This window comes from Caretta caretta, chromosome 25, assembly GCF_965140235.1.
Source record: "Caretta caretta isolate rCarCar2 chromosome 25, rCarCar1.hap1, whole genome shotgun sequence".
NCBI classification, from domain to species: Eukaryota; Metazoa; Chordata; order Testudines; family Cheloniidae; genus Caretta; species Caretta caretta.
The window spans coordinates 17,126,188-17,145,032 of NC_134230.1; the positions used below are offsets into that span (position 1 = coordinate 17,126,188).

Sequence of the window (18,845 nt, forward strand, 5' to 3'; positions counted from 1 at the left end):
TTCATATATGCCAAAGAAAAGTTTCCAGCCCCTGGCTGGGGAGACTGCCCCCCCCCCTCTCCAAAAATGGGCTTGGTCATCAGGAGGCAAATAACCAGAACCCTGCGTGTGTGACATTAAAATCTCATGGTTTTAAGGCAATTTTGTGGGGGATAGATTCAGGATTTTTGAATCACTGGGGTTGGCAGTCCTGGCTTCTAGCCTTGTGTGTTCTCACTGCTTGGGGCAGGATAGGAACAAGACCCATGGCTGCCCTGGCACCTATTCCCCTTTGTTCCTGCTGTGTTTGACATCAGTAGGGAAGGGGGGGCACAGAACAGCATGTCCCACATCTTGCTTCTTCCTGGGGGGAAAATCAGGCCCTGAGCTTTCTAAGTTTCCTTATTATCCCTGGTTTTACAGCTGGGGAAACTGAGACCGGCCAAGTGGAAGTGACTCACTCAAGGCTATTATGAATCTCTGGCAGAGCTGGGACTAGAACCCAGGAATCCTGACTCCCAGTTCTCTGTTCTAGCCCCGCACTGGGCTGCCTGCCCCAGTGCTTGGACTGACCCCACAAGTCCTGGCTCCCACTCCTGCATTTAATCCAATCGCCCTCAAAACAAAAGCAAACTCGCGGGGCTTCCTCAAGGAAAACCCTTGAGGCAGACTGAGTGACCTCTCAGACACGGCCGCCCCCTCCCTATGGTACTCGCACCTTTCCCCTTCTCACGTACATGCACGTACTCAGAAACCTATGGCCTACATTATGCAGGTCAGGTGAGATGATCGTCAGGGTCTCTTCTGCCCTTACATCTGCTAATCCTGTGTTTATTATCCTCACATGGCGGAAGCTATTGGTGACAGCCAATAGGACACTGGAGACCTCTACTAACCAGGGCATAGGAACAGAAACCGGGAGAAATGATTCCCCGGAGCCGACGCAGCCTGCAAACTGTCTAGTTGATTCAGCAGATGGCAATAGTCATGTTTGTTGAAATATATTTTTATTGCATTTCTGCAGGTTTTACAAAAATATGACAAAAAGAAATAAATAATCCCTTTATTTTTTAAAATTTCAATTGAAAGAAATAAAACAGCAAAAAAAACCCCAAACTCTTCACTCTTTGTACAGTAATTGCCCAGGAAAAGAAAGACACCAGACAGCCAGATGCTCATATAAATATGTTTATAGATAAACATGTTTAAAAATTCCCTGGACTGCTGGGGGCCTGGTAAGTGGCGCTTGTAGGATATAGTTTCAGGAGTGTTACTCTCATGTGAACATAATAAATAAGAGCTCGCTCCTTTTAAGACCAGCGTGATTTAAACAATGACAAACACAAGAGTTGGCTTCAACAAACTGAAGGTGGATCATTTATAAAAACAAGTTAAAACGGTGTTTGAATACAAAGCCACCTTGGGGTTTCCTCCTCGGACTGCCCGTGGCACCAAGAAGTTGAGGAATGACTTTGCACCATTGCAGAGCAGCTCCTCCAGCTGTGGAAGGGTTCCTGCTTAGCTCTCAGCTCCTGGGATGAGTGGTGGGAAATAATTGGAGGGGTAGAGAATCCTTGGGACCTCCAGAGGGGAGAAGATCGCCCTCTGGAAAGGTGATAATGTTGGGTGTGTATGATAGTTATCAGAGAAACAGTGTTAGGAGGAACCTCACCACCCCTGGTGCCATCCAGACCTTAATTTAGTAGAGCTAGGGCCAAAGTCTGCCCTGGTGGGATCAAAGAGGTTGGAAGGCAGGGCAAGATTTGGGCCCAGGTTTTCTGTAGGGCCACAAAGCCCAGCTGCTGGCATGGGATCAGCATCGCTGACAGCCAAGAAATAAGCTAGTGACAAGCATTTCCTAGGAGTGTAGCAGAGGCAGATGGAAAAGGCCTCTTAGGTTACCTCTTTCATCCCACCCTTGGCCTTGGGATGGAGTTGGGGTGTCTGGGAGGTTCTTTGGGGTAATGTGAGGTTGGGGGGTGCTCTCTCCCCACCTTTCATCCCACAGCTGCCACCGCTCTGCTCTCTGCTCTCCATGGCAGCTGAAAGAGGGGACGTGGAGAGGCCAACTTGCTGTCTGCGGCGCAGGTGGCAGCCAGGAGGAGTTGCTACAGCAGCTGTTCCCAGCGCCTGCTGGATTTCTGATCCCCAGTCACCACGGCCTCTTGGCCCCCTGGAATCCCAGGTTCCCATCCTTCCTGCTCTTTCTGGGATTGTCCCAATTTTTCTTGGGGTGACCCTGTGTCCACCCCCCACCCCAAAGCACCACGGTGTGAGACAGTCACGGCTCCTGCCGTCTATCATGGGACCCAGGACGCATCTGTTGACATGATGCCAGGGCTGGGTCCCTGGGCTGACATGCTACAAAGCAGTACGCTCAACGGCTGGGGGCAGTGGGAGAGATGCCGAGTTGCTCAATAATACCCTCCCTGCAGGAGAGAGGCCCCTTCTAGTCCATCTCAGCGAGACGCAAACAGCCATGATCAAGGCTGCGAAGAGGGCAGGGGAGAGATCAGAAGGTTCTTGGCAAATCTCCGAGGAAGGGAAATCCAGGCACGTAACTGGAGGGGTTTACCCTCCCTGCTCTTCAGATAACTCTGCCCCAGACTTTATGTCCATAAGGCTTTTTGTGGCTCAGAGCAGCATGACCCAGCCCTGTCTGATCTTGCAAAGAGGAGATACCATGCTTACCCGCATTTAAGGAAACACTAGGCCCCCATGCGGCTGCATTAAACATCCATTCACCATGCAACCAACCAAACTGAGTAACAGCACGTAATCATAGCAGTTTCACCAGCTGTTGCCTCCCCAGCCTGCCTATCCTTCGTGCCTGGTAGCACAGAGGTATTTTCTACACACAGATTCTCTCCCTTCTTGGTGTCTGCTCAATACTGTCCATTAGACAGCGGAAGGTGAGAGAGGGCTGGAAATTTTCACCACCCCTAGTCTGTGTTACACCTCTCTGGCTCTGGTTAGATCCTCAAACATCTGGGCCTATTTTATTGCTGCTAGAGAATGGCTTGGTTAGAAGACAAAAACACCATTTTTGTGGAGGAAGAATAAAAATAAAATACAAAATTTTGTTGTTTCCTAAGACTCCGGGCCTGGGAGATATCTCCTGGTATCCCCAAGCCTGGAATGTCACAGTACTGGGCCAGTCGTAGAAGACGGAGCTGCAAACAAGCCATTGGAGGACCCACTCTGAGAACTCCAGGTCCCTTCTACTTGGGGAGACTGGCTGCTTTCAAACCCCCTAAAGATTGGATGTCAGCAATGGGGCCAGCCAAGCCCCCATCTCTCTGTTTGGGTTGTTGTGGGTATGTCCCCTTCCAGATATGTTAGTTCTAAAAGCTCTACGCATCTAGCGATTCACTTGTCAGTGTGCGTGAGAGTACACAGCTTGCTGTGGGGCACGCATGGGGCAGGGGAGAACTTCTACAGGTTCTGGACTTGTCTCCTTCCTATGATAAAGCAACCGAGGGACCACTGACGTCTGTAAAAAGAGTTAAACCAAAACATCCGACAGTAAACGCACCTATCAGTCCCCAGACTCAGCCTGGTGGACGCTGTCCCTTGCCACCACCTGGCATAATGCTCCTCTAGACACTTTGCCTCCTTGGCAGTTCCTTTCCTGCCCTGCCGAGTCCCCAGCTCCTTCCTCCTCATACAGCATCCCTCTGGTAAATAGTCAAAGATTCCTCCGTCCCAATCCAAAACTAAATCGCAAAGCTAAGTCAGCCACAAGCAGAGAAGTGTATCAGCCATTGACCTGTCAACGTAAGTAACGAGCCCTGGCAGACCAAAAGCTCGATTGCTAATCCTAGTGTGGCTGAAACGCTGGGTGACCTGCAGAGCTCTCAGCCACTCTCTGAGATTTCAGTCATGAAAGCACTAGATAAAACTATAAACTAGCTACGGCAAAAACTTCCCCGCTGCTGAAGTGAAGACAATCCCTCCCGCCCACCCCGAATTCCACAGACCCTGCAATTATTTGGTTGCTAAGATCATTGGTTATTTATCCTTCCCCACCCCACTGAGCCCCCCCCACCTTCAGCGGATTCTTTTCCCAGTCTGACATGACATTTATGTGCAAGCTCCTTATTGCGGGGCTGGGGGGGGGGGGGAAGGAACGTCCCAGTTCTTCCAAAGTTACTGAGGGCTGGATACCCTTCTTCCCTGCCAGTGGAAATCTGAAGAAATAACTACAGGGTGCTCTTTGTTCTGGAAACCGTAAAGCTCAACATTTTGCATAAGCTGGGGAGGCAGCAGCTCCCAGATCCTGCCTCCGCCTTTTAAGCTGTCTAAAGAAGAACGGAATAGAGTCTGTTAGGTTGGGGGCGTTTTTTAGTGCAACAAATGTCGACCATGCATGGAAATTATGTGGCTCAAATTCGCTGCCCCACCCCTCAGTCTGTTCTTCAAGCAGAAAGATGTCCCTGCACTGGAAAAATCAAATCATTTCGAGGCTAGAGAGTTGGGAGGAGAGCTCTGGAAGCGGTGAGATGGAATAGTGGCGAGTTTCCCTTCTGCATCTAGTGCATATGGGATTCCGCCAGCTTCTGCCTGGTGAGAAGGCAGGGGTGAATGATTCAGTGGTGACCCACCTCTCCTTCCTCCTGATCTCTGCCTCCACATTGCCCCTGTGGGCCTGTGCCCCCAGCCCCCTCATTCCAGCCGTACCTGGGCTCGCCCACTCCGTTCCTCCTGCCGTGCTCCCCCAGCTGGGATGCTTGTGACACCTTGCCAGCCCCAGGGGGATTGGTGGCTCCGGCCTGATCTTGCAGCACTGAGCTCCCTTGCTGTCCATCCCCAGCTGGCCAAAGGGACTAGAGACTTTGACAAGGGTGGCCTATGAGCTAAATTCCCCATCCCCCGGCTGATGGATGGCTGCCACTCGAGTCAGGTGGGTGTGGCGCCAACCCCATTCATGCCACCCTGGACTTTAGGAACACGAAAGACCCATTAGCTCATCCAGCCCATCGCCAGCTGTTGCCTGGGGCACTGGGCACTTTGCACAAGGGTGCACTTTGCACTCTTCGCACAAGCAGGCCGTCATGGCGAAATTGGCGCCAGGGTAGCAGGGATTGAGGAAGACCTGGACCCAGGGGGCCAGATTCAGGGGCTGGGGCAGCTGTGGCAGCAAATGCTGAGCCCTGTGAGGATGCAGGCAGGGAGCGCCCCCTTCTGGTGTGTGTTTGCAGTAACAACACCAGGCCAAGGCCGAACGCCTGCAGTCAGGGGGACAGAGCTGGCAGGAAAGGAGATAACCTTCTCCCTGAGCAGGGGCACAGCTTCCCTGCATTAGATGCCAGGGGCTCAGCAGGAGCCAAGGGAGCTTTGGAGAGTCCTTGCTGAGAGCCTGCAGGGCCCCAGGGCTCTGACTCACTCTGGGACGCAGGGGAAAGGACTTCTGAGCACACCCCAGCTGAGCTCCTGAGCGCAAGGCCACTGCGGGCGGCTCCTACCTCTGCTTCCCCAGCCCCATCTGCCTGACCCACCCCTCCAGCTTTAAGCTCAGGCTGCCCCTGGTTGCACGGCCAGCTTCTGTGCCTGGCTCTGGGTGCTGCATTAGGGTAGATTTACCACAGGGAGTGCTCGGGGAACGTGCACGTACAGCACCCATACACCCCCGCTGCCCCCCCAAGCGCTTTGTGCCCAGAGCACAGGGCCCCAGCGGGTCCTGGCTCAGCTAGGAGACAGGGAGAAATCCACCTGTGGTCCTGCTGCTGCCCCTCAGTCACGACCCACAGCCCCGCATCTATTCTAGCCCTGACCTCCCCCTGCACACACACAGCTCCACCAATGCCCCTCACTCCCAACCCACAGCCCCCTGCTAGCCCAGCCCCAATCCCCCAGCTCCACCAATGCCCCTCGATCTTCAACGGGCACTGCTCTGTCAAGTCACTCGGACTTTTGTGTCATGGGCCCCCTCTGCAACGCAGTGCCACCCCCCCGACGTGCAGGCCCCTCCCGCCCCCCCACTAGTTTTCCAGTCCAGGGCTTTGCCGGCACCCCTTGACCCTGCCTTGCTGCCCGCACCTTTGCTCCCTGATTCCATTCCCGCCCCTCTCCTGAGGATGCCGAACTGCCTCTTGGCACTGAGTTGAGGCCACCGATCCCGTCACCAAAGCTGGGAGCAGAAGCTGCCTGTCTCAAGTCCCAAGGCGCCACAGTCCCCAGCCCCTGAACTCTGCTTTCCCGTGCCGCGGGGGATGGGACGGCCACCGCTCACCTTACCCACCCACCTCCACTCTCCTGATGGCGCGGGGGGGTGCAGGTGTCCTAAGAGCCCCACGCCAGGCTGGGCACGTCCTCATTCTGCTTGAAGAACAGACCCGGGATCCGTAACTCCTTTGCCCGCTGTCCCCCCATCCCCCCGGTTAGAGTTTATGGCCTGTGCTCTCCTCCTCGGCTCTGAGCTCACCCTCCTCCACGCCACCCTCGTCCACCAGCCCGTTGAGGTGGGCTTTGCCGGGCAGCTGCTTCTCGCCACCCTCCAAGGAGGGGCCGGGCCGCTGCGGCGGGGGGGCGGCAGCACCGTTGCCACTGGCCCCGGCTCCCTCGGACTTGCCGAAGTTGAACAGTTTGCCCGGGTTGAACGGTTTGGTGGGTGACTGGACCTTCTCGGTGCCCCCGTCCCTCTTGGTCTCCGGCGACTTCAGGAACTTGAAGCTCAAGAAGCCGGGCAGTTTGTTTTCGCTGCCCGTCGGGGACTGGGCCGCGGCCGTGCTGGCTGCCCCGGTGCCGCCCCCCGACAGGAACTTGCTCTGCAGCGGGATGATCTGCTTCAGCTTCATGACATTGTTGGTGGCCAGCAGGGAGCTGGGCCTCTTGGGCTTCTCGGAGCCATGGGACGAGCCGCCGGCCCCTTTGGTTTTGGCCTGGCTCTTCTCGTGGCCGGGGTCCTGCCCGGCAGCCTCGGGCTTCCCCTCGTCCCGGCTGGTCTCGCGCTCCTTGCGGGCGTGGTACTCGGCTTGCCGCTGCCGCTCCTCCTCCTCCCGCTTGCGCCGCTGCTGCTGCTGGTAGTGGTTCTGCGCTTGCCGCTCGTGTTTCTGAGAGGAGGGGAGGGCAGGGGAGGGGGCAGCGGCTGGTTAGCGGCAGGGGCCTGGTGCGGCAGGGGGCTCGGGCAGCCTCCCGCTCGTCACGGCGCGGCTCCGGGTGCCCCTCCCCTGGGGTGTTGCTGCCTCCAGCCCCGGTCACGCAGAAGCAACCGCGGCGGGGGGGGGGACTCTGCAGAAGAGGGGCCGGGGCAGGGAGAGCAACCCCCAGGCTGCTCCTTGACGTGCGTCAGCCCGGGCCGGCACCCAGAGGGCAAGCCAGCGACTGATCCGCCCAAGCCCCGGCCCCTCTGCTGAGGGGACTGGCGAGGGGACCGGGGAGGGGTTGGGGACATGACCTCTAGGCTGAGGCACCCCCACACGCGCGCCGCGCACCCAGCTGGGCAGCTGGGGTGCGTGAGCTGCGGACGCTCGACCCCTGGGAGCCGGACTCACCTTGAAGGCCTCCCTGCGCTGATACTCCAGCTTCGCCATCTCCTCCGCCACCCAGGCCGGGATGTCAGGGATGGCCACCTGGATGAGGTACTTCAGGAGCAGGGCAAAGTGCTGCAGGGAGGAGATGGGCAGAGAGCTGTGGGGAGGGTCTTGGCCGTGCCAGCAGAGGGCACTGCATGGCTGCTTTCGAAACGGCATGGGGCTAGGAGCCCAAAATCTGACCGGCCCCCTGGGCTCCTCGCCCTCTGATTCCCGTCCGGAGCAGTTCTACTGAGCTGCCCCACCCCAAAGCAAATGCTGTGCCGGTCTGTGCTAAGAAAACAGCAGCAGCCCTGCTCCAACAAGAGACCGTCCAACAACAAAGCAAATACACCGCTCCAGCTCCAATGAAAGACCCTACAACAACAAAGCAACGTACACAGCCCCAGCTCCAAAGAGAGACCCTACAACAACAGCAAATACACCGCTCCAGTTCCAAGGAAAGACCCTCCAACAACAAAGCAACGTACACAGCCCCAGCTCCAACAAGAGACCCTCCAACAACAAAGCAAATACACCGCTCCAGCTCCAATGAAAGACCCTCCAACAACAAAGCAACGTACACAGCCCCAGCTCCAACAAGAGACCCTCCAACAACAAAGCAAATACACCGCTCCAGCTCCAATGAAAGACCCTCCAACAACAAAGCAACGTACACAGCCCCAGCTCCAACAAGAGACCCTCCAACAACAAAGCAAATACACCGCTCCAGCTCCAATGAAAGACCCTACAACAACAAAGCAACGTACACAGCCCCAGCTCCAACGAGAGACCTTCCAACAACAAAGCAAATACACCGCTCCAGTTCCAAGGAAAGACCCTACAACAACAAAGCAACGTACACAGCCCCAGCTCCAACAAGAGACCTTCCAACAACAAGCGAATGCACCGCTCCAGTTCCAACAACAGACCCTACAATAACAAAGCAGCATGCACTGCTCCAGCTCTAACAAGAGACCATGCAATAACAAACCACATGCACAACCCCAGGACTCTCAGAAGACCCTACAATAACAAACCTCAGCCCTGCTAGCACTTCCGTACCTCCAGCACCACCACGGAGATGATGGCTCCCTCCGGGCTGAGCCATGGGAAGAGCCGCTGCAGCTGGCCGCACTGACCAATCAGGTAGCAGTTCACCACGATGGCCAGGACGCCCATGGCCTCCATCACTTTCTGCAAGACAAACACCATGGGATGAGATGTGCCACTCACACCCGCCACCTGCGGGCCGGCTCTTGCACTGAGCTGGGAACCCAGCCCATCTCGCCAAGCCCCCCTCATGGAGGGGCATCTGGATCAAATTTAAGTGGCCATGGGAACCTGTGTACCAGGTCACAACGCCACTGACTCAGATTTGGCCTGGCCGCCCCTCTGTCATGATGGCGAAATGGCCAAGCCAAATCTGCTACCCTAGGTCTAGGACAACGTGGGAGACACACTGAACCTTTGCCGAGGGTGGCAGATTGTCTTGAGAGGTCCTTGCAAATGCTGAAGGGGAAGGCACGAGATCCCTGAGCTGCACCGAATGTGGCAACAGAGAGCTCCCCAGCTTGTCCCCTGGCGCAGGGGGCTCGCAGCTCGTGCCACTGCCAATGAAATCCTTAATCAGCTCTCTCTCCTCCTGTTGAGGTATTTGCCCCAGTAATATCCTGTGGCAGGGAGTTCCACAGGTTGAACAAGTGCTTCCTCATTTTTAGTCGCCATCAAATTGGGGCCTTTTTGATTCCACTCAAGCTCTAGCCCTATGGCATAGGCTGAGCCGTCCTCCTACCTGCCTGTCATTGGATAGAATCACATGTAACAGGGCAGCCTGCCCCCTTAAGGGCCAGCAGGCTGGGGCCAGCCAACTCTGGTCGACAAGCCTCACCTCACTACACCTGTATGGGGGCGTTAGCTTTAAGAGGAAGACAGCCCAGCATTTGGCCGGGGAGGAAAGTGGCCAGGCCGCTCCTATGGGTGAGGTGGGGGCTGGGAGTCTGACTTGGGCTGCGCACTGTCTGACTGTTCCCGTCTGCAAGAGGCCCTGGCTAGGAGGGCAGACCTGGCCTGGATGGTGGGGATGATTGGAGCCCAGGAGCCAGCAGCTGGACAGTAGGACAGGCCGTTGCTGCTGGCAAAGAACGGGGCTGTAAAAACACCTGAGCTCAGCAGGGCTGAAGAGTCTTTTGGTCTTGGTTTGGGGCGAGAGCATAGAGTGACCCAGCTACAGAGTCAAGTCACCACCCCAGACACTGGGAGCCTGAGGAAGAGAGCGAAGCAGAGAGGCTGCAAGGCCAGGATTTGCCCCAAAGGATGCTCCGGGATGGCAAGGCCTGTGCCGAGTCCTTAACAAACGGTAACTCATGTTTCCCGCCATACAGCTCTTGACAGAGAATACATGGTCGTTTCTCCCACCAGAGACATGCAGCCACCTCTGGGGTGGAGCACGGCACGGCGCTGAGGAAAGCGCAGTCCTGTATCCATTTGAAAGAACCAGAGGAACTAGGGAGGTAAACGCGGAGGCTGCCTAGGACACTGGGGCGAGCCTCCTGGCTCCTGCCGCATCAAATAGACCCTTGGCTCCTCTTCTGCTTTCCAAGGGTCACAGATCCTCAGAACTGGGTGCCTAGCCGTGCCAGCTCTGTGCCCTGCAGGGATCCCATGAGCCAGGCTAGTCCCCTGGCAGCACAAAGCAGGCCACGATCCCGCCCCTCTACAGCCTCTCCTGGGACTGAAAGCACCATGCATGGCTCTTACACGGGGTGACCAGATGTCCCGATTTTATAGGGACAATCCTGATTTTTTTGAATTTTTTCTTATATAGGCACCTATTACCCCCCACCCCGTGTCCCGATTTTTCACATTTGCTGTCTGATCACCCTACTTTCACACGAGTGCCCACCCTCCCGGTGGCTCTTACTGCCCTGTGGGGATGGGGGCCCGGCCGCCAGCCCAACTGTTCCCTACCTGCCATTGCCCGATGCTCTCCACCCTCCGGCCGAAGGGGCGCTGCAGGCCGGTGCACAGCTTGAAGGCATCACTGCGGATCTCGATGATGTTGTTGATGAGGGCGCACAGGGCAGCCAGAGGGAAGGCGGAAGAGAAGAGAACCACGTAGCCAAACTGGATGAACATCTCCTGGTAATCCTGGAACGTGTCCTGGAGGGAGGTTGAGACCAGTCATGCTGGTGCGAGACCCTGATGCCCCAGGATCCTGACCCACAGTCCCCCCTGCAATCCCAGCGCTGGGCTGCTCCCCCCAATCACGAGCTCCACCGGTGCCCCTCCGTCCTGCCCCGACCCCCCTCTATCCCAGCGCTGGGCTGCTCCCCCCAATCACGAGCTCCACCGGTGCCCCTCCGTCCTGCCCCGACTCCCCTCTATCCCAGCCCTGGGCTCCCTGCCCCCACAGCTCCACCGGTGCCCCTCCGTCCTGCCCCGACCCCCCTCTATCCCAGCCCTGGGCTCCCTGCCCCCACAGCTCCACCAGTGCCCCTCCGTCCTGCCCCGACCCCCCTCTATCCCAGCCCTGGGCTCCCTGCCCCCACAGCTCCACCGGTGCCCATCCGTCCTGCCCCGACCCCCCTCTATCCCAGCCCTGGGCTCCCTGCCCCCACAGCTCCACCGGTGCCCCTCCGTCCTGCCCCGACCCCCCTCTATCCCAGCCCTGGGCTCCCTGCCCCCACAGCTCCACCGGTGCCCCTCCGTCCTGCCCCGACCCCCCTCTATCCCAGCCCTGGGCTCCCTGCCCCCACAGCTCCACCGGTGCCCCTCCGTCCTGCCCCGACCCCCCTCTATCCCAGCCCTGGGCTCCCTGCCCCCACAGCTCCACCGGTGCCCCTCCGTCCTGCCCCGACCCCCCTCTATCCCAGCCCTGGGCTCCCTGCCCCCACAGCTCCACCGGTGCCCCTCCGTCCTGCCCCGACCCCCCTCTATCCCAGCCCTGGGCTCCCTGCCCCCACAGCTCCACCGGTGCCCCTCCGTCCTGCCCCGACCCCCCTCTATCCCAGCCCTGGGCTCCCTGCCCCCACAGCTCCACCGGTGCCCCTCCGTCCTGCCCCGACCCCCCTCTATCCCAGCCCTGGGCTCCCTGCCCCCACAGCTCCACCGGTGCCCCTCCGTCCTGCCCCGACCCCCCTCTATCCCAGCCCTGGGCTCCCTGCCCCCACAGCTCCACCAATGCCCCTCCGTCCTGCCCCGACCCCCCTCTATCCCAGCCCTGGGCTCCCTGCCCCCACAGCTCCACCAGTGCCCCTCCGTCCTGCCCCGACCCCCCTCTATCCCAGCCCTGGGCTCCCTGCCCCCACAGCTCCACCAGTGCCCCTCCGTCCTGCCCCGACCCCCCTCTATCCCAGCCCTGGGCTCCCTGCCCCCACAGCTCCACCAGTGCCCCTCCGTCCTGCCCCGACCCCCCTCTATCCCAGCCCTGGGCTCCCTGCCCCCACAGCTCCACCAGTGCCCCTCCGTCCTGCCCCGACCCCCCTCTATCCCAGCCCTGGGCTCCCTGCCCCCACAGCTCCACCAGTACCCCTCAATCCTGCCCCGACCCCCCTCTATCCCAGCCCTGGGCTCCCTGCCCCCACAGCTCCACCAGTGCCCCTCCGTCCTGCCCTGACCCCCCTCTATCCCAGCCCTGGCTCTGAGAGCACCAAGCAGGGTAGATCCAGGGGGGCTTTGTGATGTGAGCACTATGGGCAATTACAGAGACTCCTCTCGCCTGTTGCTTGAGGCAGGATTCGAACGGAGCCCCTCGGGGCCAGGGGCCAGAGGCCAGCACACGGGGCTCCCCCGTCCCAGCAGCCCCTCACCTCGTACTTCTTCATGCAGCTCTCCACCTCGGCCTGGGTGAGATGGGGGGAGTAGTTCTCCTCCGGTGGGTCAATCCAGGAGGCCCGGTTCCGCTTTCTGCCCTCCTCCTCCTCCTCTTCCTCCTGGCTCTCAGCCGCCCGGCCCCGCCGAGCCCGCAGGGTCACTGCCAGCTCCTTGGCTTCCGGGAGGGGGCTGCCGGAGGGCCCCTCGGTCTCCTCCTCATCCTCGGCCAGCTCAAAGATGGAAGCAGGGTCCATGCCCTTCTCCACCATGGTGGGGCTGCCCTCCTCCAGGAAGCTGGTGTCCTCCATGCCACCCAGCTCCCGGCCCCGGCGCTCAGCCCGCTCGATGAAGCTCACCTTCTTCAGTTTGAGCCCGCAGTCCAGGATGCTCTCGTCTTCCGAGTCCGACTCCCGCTTCTCCTCCTCCTCGGGGACGCCACAGCCCCCGTTGAGGCACTTCTCCCCCTGGGGCCCCTCGCCTGCCCCCTCAGGCTCGGGGCCCAGCCTGGCCGCCTGCTCTGCAGGCCGGGGCTCGGGGCCCAGCCTGGGCGCCGTGTATCTCTGGGCAAGCAGGCGGAAGATGGTGTGGGAGACGTCACGGATGTTCTGCAGGCTCAGGTCACCCCGCTGGATCTTGCGGTAGAGGTGGGGCTGGGAGACCTCCTTGATGTTCTGCAGGAACTGGCGGGTGATGAGCAGCGTGGCCAGCATCTGGGGAAGGGACAGACGCACCAGGGAGGCGGGTCACATCTGGGGAACCTGCTCCCCTGCCTGTCTCCATCCCGCCGGCGCTGCCTCAAAGCTGGGCTCAAGCAGCTATTTTACAGAGGCTTACCCCGCCCCGGGGGCAAGGGAGGGAGTGGGGGGGGCAAGCAGGGGGTGCACACAAGGCTCAGCTACTCCCCAAAAGTGTCCGAGTGGACCCCACCATAATTGGGGTGAAAGGGACCCGCAGGGTGGCAGTTGATCGTACGGTGTTGATCAGCTGACAGCCTGGCTGAGACACGCCAAACTCATCACACATGACCCCACAACAAGCCGGCACAGGACAGCAAATTTCAGTCTGCTGCTGTTGAGTGTAATCAGAACTGGGACCCTTGAGACAAAAGACACGGAGCCTCCTTCCCTGTCACCTGCAACCAATTGCCCTAAGAGTGAAAGGCCCCATGTCCCATTTTCTGACCCCTTGAGCCAGCCAGTCCCTCCACCCTGGGGCCAGACCAGAGCTGGTGCCCCCTAGAGGGGAAAGGCCCGGATCTCACCACCACCTCCCGCCCTGTGTTATTGCTCCTTTGCTTTCAAAGGCTCCCCTGCGCCCCGGGAGACCAGAACTGTCCCACGGCTGTTCCCTACGGAGCGCCAGACTATCGAGCCAGCTGGGCGGACCCACACGGCCAAAGGGTCCCTGGTGCAGGATGAATCGGCCAGTGGGTGGCATGCACGGCCTGCCCCCGCCCACCACCCCTCCTACTTTGGATACTGCTAGGCTCCAGCCAAAGCGCAGGAGGCCCTTAAAGGAGATGAGAAAGAGGTGGAGCTGAAGGGTGATGAAGGGAAGGAGAGCGTCTCTGAGCTGACGCACGAGGCTTTGGGAGAGAGAGAAGATGAGCAGGAGCTGTGGAAGGGACAGACAAACAAAGAGAGAGAGAGAGAGAGACAACGAAAAGGAGAAATCAACTGAGACCCCAAATCAAGGCAGGGCTTAGGGCGGCCCAGCATGCGGATGGGAGCGGGAGCAAATGGAAAGGTTAAGCCTCTCTTCCTAAAGGGGGCCAGTGATTTTGGGGGGGGGGGGGGGCGACGTGAGAAGCCGTGGGTCTGAGCAACATCTACAGCTCCGTCTGAAGGAGACAGGGGGCTGTGGGTGCCAGCAGAGGGGGCCACAGAGCTGCAATGGTCCCTCATGGTGCTGGGTACCTGGGACCGAGCTGAGAGCCCAGCTGGAGTTACTTCCACACGGACCTCACCGTCCCCTCCCCGGCTCGCACACCGGGCCCAGCACGGGCTCCTGGGGAGGAGACGCCACTTACCTCCTTCAGCCGCTCCATGTCCTTGAGGTAGAAACCAATGTAGAAAAGACTTAGGTATGAATTTACAAACTGAAACTGCCAGGGAGAAAGAGGGAGGGTCAGTGTGAAACAGCGAGTGAACCCCTGCCCCCTCAGGATCAGGATCTGGGGCCTCCAGCCCACACCCCCGGCTGACTCATGCCCATCGGGCCTGGGAGCAGCTTGAGGTCCCAAGCAAGCCCTAGGATCCTCACTTGTTCTTAACCCTCCGGGGTGTTTGTGACCAGCAGGGGTCTCCCCCGCAGGCTGGGATTCTGGCGCTGGGGGGTCCTGGGGGACAGCGGTCGGCAGCCAGGGTTGAGCCGGGGCCCTTCCCCGTGACAGACTGGGTCTGTGCAGCCTGAGCTAAAGGGAGGCTCCCCTGGCTGTCAGGAAGCCACAGGCTGGTACGGTCACTGCTGCCAACCAGCAGGGGGCGACGTGCTCGCTGCACGGAGCTGGGGTCACCTGGGTCGAAGGATTCTCCCGCAGACTCCTTGCGGTAGCCACCCTGCACCGCTGCGGCTGCTCCCAGCAAGGGCACCGGGGACGGGGGGAGCAGGGTCCATTCCCTCCCCTCCTCCACAGCAACCTCGCCCTAGCTCACCAGAACCATTTTAATGATGAGGTGTTTCTCGTAGGCGCTCTGCAGCCGGTAGTTTTCTGGAATGAGGACAGAGAGACTCAGGCCCGGGGTTGGGGAGAGTGAGTCAGGGCCCCAAGGAGGAGTAACCAGCACCCTCAGTGCCCGGCTCCAGCCGCGCCCCACTGGGCCCAAGCACTGACCCCGGTGAGAACTGGGATCCCCGAGTCTGGATTAGCCCCTGAGACAAGCTGGAGCATCTCCAAGCCCTGGACATGCAGCGGATTGCAAGTGTGGACGTGTTACAATGGCAAATGACCAGCGTGGCCCCAGCCAGGCTCTCGGCTCCTGCAGCGGGATGGGACCTCCTGCTAGGAGCCGCTGGGCCCGGGGATTTGACACCAGAGGACACGGGTTTGGAGAAGTCCCCAGAACCCCAGTGCTTCTCCCAAGCTTGAGTCAGCAGAGCTTGGAGGTGGCCACGGCCTTCCTGGGAGCTGCTGGCTGGCCTGCCCCAGCTCGGCTGAGGCCGGCCGGATCGTGGGGGACAGAGCGGGCTGGGAGTGTGCTCACATCCCGACCCTGTTGCCGTGGCAGCTGCAAGCCCCCCCTGCGCCCGATGACGCACCCATGTCATTCAGCCAGTACGCGATCTTCCGGTAGACGTCGTCACAGGCTGTGACGATGAGGGCCAAGGCGATCTTGGGCAGGAAGCGGATGAGCCGGGGCAGCTCCTTGATGCTTAGCACAAACTCCTGCGGGGACACGAGGGGCAGGGACCCCGTCAGCCCTGGGGCAGGGGAGTCTAAAGGGCGCGGAGACACTGATGGAGCCCCAGGGTGGGTGGTAAGTAGCCTGCTGGGATGGCACCTGCACCTGGCTCTGCCCAACCCGTGCTCTAGGAAGGGGACATGGAGCCAGCATGGCGTGGGGCTGGCATGACACTGGCCAGCCGGGGACGAAGGGGAAGCTCAGCCGCAGAGCGCCCCAGAGTCTCCCTCCCAGGCCAGGTGAGATTTAACTTACACATGCACAAATCTTCCTGCGTACACACATCACGCACATCCACGGACACGCTCACGCGCCCAGGAAAGCTCCCCCAGCCACACACACGCGTGTGCACACGCACACACACACACACGCCGGCGTGCAAACAGCTTCCCGTCTCCTCTCACCACGCCCTGCCCCATTCAGCACAGATCAGCTTCCTGTTCCGGGGGCTCAAGCCCGAGGTGACCAGACCCCATACGCGCTTGCACCAGCCCTGGGGCTGGGCCGAATCGTGACGGAGCCAGGGGTTCGTGATGCCCCCGCACTGCTCCCGGGAACGTGGAGGGTTTAGTGCCCACTCCTGGCGGGAGGAGAGGCACGTGGCAGCGGCCGGCGGGGCTGGGCCGGGGGGAGCGTCACCCACCTGCAGCTCAAAGCACCCCAGCATGACGAGGAAGACGAAGGAGAGGCAGATGAGGCAGACGGGCAGGCTGACCAGGCACTGGAAGAGCAGCCGTTTCCACGGTGGGTAGTAGAACTCCTCCACGTTGGTCACCGGGCTGATCCTCTTGATGCCCTGGTGGGGGAGATGGCAGCCTGTGACCCCCCATGGGCCAGACACCTCCCCCCCAGTCTGGGGAGATCCCTCCAGGATTTTGGAGCAACCAAGGCAGGGATCTGCCCTACAGTTCTGGGGAGACCCCTGTGCCTGCTGAGGCCGTCAGTGCTGGAGCTCTCCTGCACCGCTGGATGGGGGCACTGCCCCTCACTGGCTCTCGTCAGTGTCAGAGCCCAGCTCTCAGATCCTCAGCTGGTGTGAAGGTCAGTCCTGGGGCCACTTTTGTTCAATATCTTCATTAATGATCTGGAGGATGGCGTGGATTGCACCCTCAGCAAGTTCGCAGATGACACTAAACTGGGAGGAGAGGTAGGTACGCTGGAGAGTAGGGATTAGGATACAGAGGGACCTAGACAAATTAGAGGATTGGGCCAAAGGAAATCTGATGAGGTTCAACAAGGACAAGTGCAGAGTCCTGCACTTAGGACGGAAGAATCCCATGCACCGCTACAGACTAGGGACCGAATGGCTCAGCAGCAGTTCTGCAGAAAAGGACCTGGGGGTTACAGTGGACGAGAAGCTGGATATGAGTCAACAGTGTGCCCTTGTTGCCAAGAAGACTCACAGCATTTTGGGATGTATAAGTAGGGGCATAGCGAGCAGATCGAGAGACGTGATCGTTCCCCTTTATTCGACATTGGTGAGGCCTCATCTGGAGTACTGTGTCCAGTTTTGGGCCCCACACTACAAGAAGGATGTGGATAAATTGGAGAGAGTCCAGCGAAGGGCAACAAAAATGATTAGGGGTCTAGAACACATGACTTATGAGGAGAGGCTGAGGGAGCCGGGATTGTTTAGTCTGCAGAAGGGAAGAATGAGGGGGGATTTGATAGCTGCTTTCAACTACCTGAAAGGGGGTTCCAAAGAGGATGGATCTAGGCTGTTCCCAGTGGTGGCAGATGACAGAACAAGGAGCCATGGTCTCAAGTTGCAGTGGGGGAGGTCTAGGTTGGATATTAGGAAACACTATTTCACGAGGAGGGTGGTGAAGCCTGGAATGGGTTACCTAGGGAGATGGTGGAATCTCCATCCTTAGAGGTTTTTAAGGTCAGGCTTGACAAAGCCCTGGCTGGGATGATTTAGTTGGTATTGGTCCTGCTTTGAGCAGGGAGTTGGACTAGATGACCTCCTGAGGTCCCTTCCTACCCTGATATTCTATGATCTAAGTGGTCCTGCTCGGGCGGCTTCCAGGGAACTGCCCCACTTCATACCAGCTGAGGACATGGCCGCACTCTGGGCGCTGGCTGATGGGGAAGCCTTCACCGCCAGAGCCTGGGATCCCTGTGGGTGCGGAGGGCCTGGCTCAGCTCCTGGAATAGCCTGGTGCCAATCAGGAGTGACTTCACTTCAGGCAAAGGGGCTTTCAGCTCACCCCGACCTCAGGCTCCCCTGGGCTGCCCACCACCGTCACTCACCCTGAACTGTGGGCGAGGCTCCTCAATGGACTCGGCAGGTGTGTCCAGGGTCCCCCACTTGTAGGCGAACTCGGCCCCCCGCTGCTTCCACTCCTCCAGGAAGAGCGTGGCCCAGATGACGTTGAAGATGGCAAAGACCACACAGCAGATATCACGGCTGGTCTGGGAGGGGGAGGGACAGACCCAGGGGCAAGGGATAGGGGTCAGGTTACAAATAACAAGCAATGAGCAGCAGGGCCAGGAATCGAACCCAGAAGTCCTGACACCTGGTCCCCACTGCTCTAACCGCTCGACTCCACTGCCCTCCCGAATCCCAGTGCTGAGAATAGACCCCAGGAGTCCTGACTCCTGTAATGAAGTGACAGATGGACGCAGCACTGAGCATCAGCCCAAGGGGGCACTAGCGAGTACTGCAGTTCCCTGCTCCACTGTAGTGTTCCTAGCCTGACTGTCTGACCCCCACCCCCATCTCTCGGGGCTCCCCCAGCCCTTCCCCGGGCGCAGCACCCTCACCTGGTCATTCTCAGTGAAGGTGTAGAGGATGGAGCCGAAGACGGCGGGATACACCATGGCCGAGGTGTAGAAGCCGAGCCAGGCAAAGTACATGGCGATCTTCACCCCGAAGTAATCGCAGATCTCGTCTGCCGACGGGAAAGCAGGAGTCAGCAGCCAGGTCAGAACCCATGAACAGACGCGGGGGCGGACGGAGAGGGGGCAGGAGAAGCTCCAGTGCCTTGAGCCCGACTCTCAAGCCAGGCACTGGAAAGTGGGCACCAACCTTCCTGGCTGCGTTTAGTGTCTGTCTGGGTTTTTGGGTGCTCCCATCTGTCTGGGGACATGCGTGTGGATGGGGCACACCAGCAAGGGACACGTGTGCATGGATGGG

General features: G+C 59.4%; 1 protein-coding gene across 3 annotated transcripts in view; it reads right to left on the reverse strand.

The window, feature by feature from the left end:
• Positions 1-969: 969 nt before the first annotated feature.
• Positions 970-18,845, reverse strand: part of ANO8 (anoctamin 8) — a 39,888-nt gene continuing 22,012 nt past the window's right edge. For all 3 annotated transcript variants that reach the window (XM_048830733.2, XM_048830735.2, XM_048830734.2), the window contains exons 7-17: positions 18,473-18,600; positions 17,960-18,121; positions 16,350-16,502; positions 15,564-15,690; positions 14,960-15,015; positions 14,335-14,409; positions 12,302-13,015; positions 10,461-10,652; positions 8,556-8,687; positions 7,473-7,583; positions 970-7,031 (exon numbers count right to left, since the gene is read on the reverse strand). In XM_048830733.2, the coding sequence (XP_048686690.2) occupies positions 6,360-7,031; positions 7,473-7,583; positions 8,556-8,687; positions 10,461-10,652; positions 12,302-13,015; positions 14,335-14,409; positions 14,960-15,015; positions 15,564-15,690; positions 16,350-16,502; positions 17,960-18,121; positions 18,473-18,600 (2,522 nt within the window). In that variant the 3' untranslated portion in view covers positions 970-6,359. The remainder of the gene's footprint in view (positions 7,032-7,472; positions 7,584-8,555; positions 8,688-10,460; positions 10,653-12,301; positions 13,016-14,334; positions 14,410-14,959; positions 15,016-15,563; positions 15,691-16,349; positions 16,503-17,959; positions 18,122-18,472; positions 18,601-18,845) is intronic.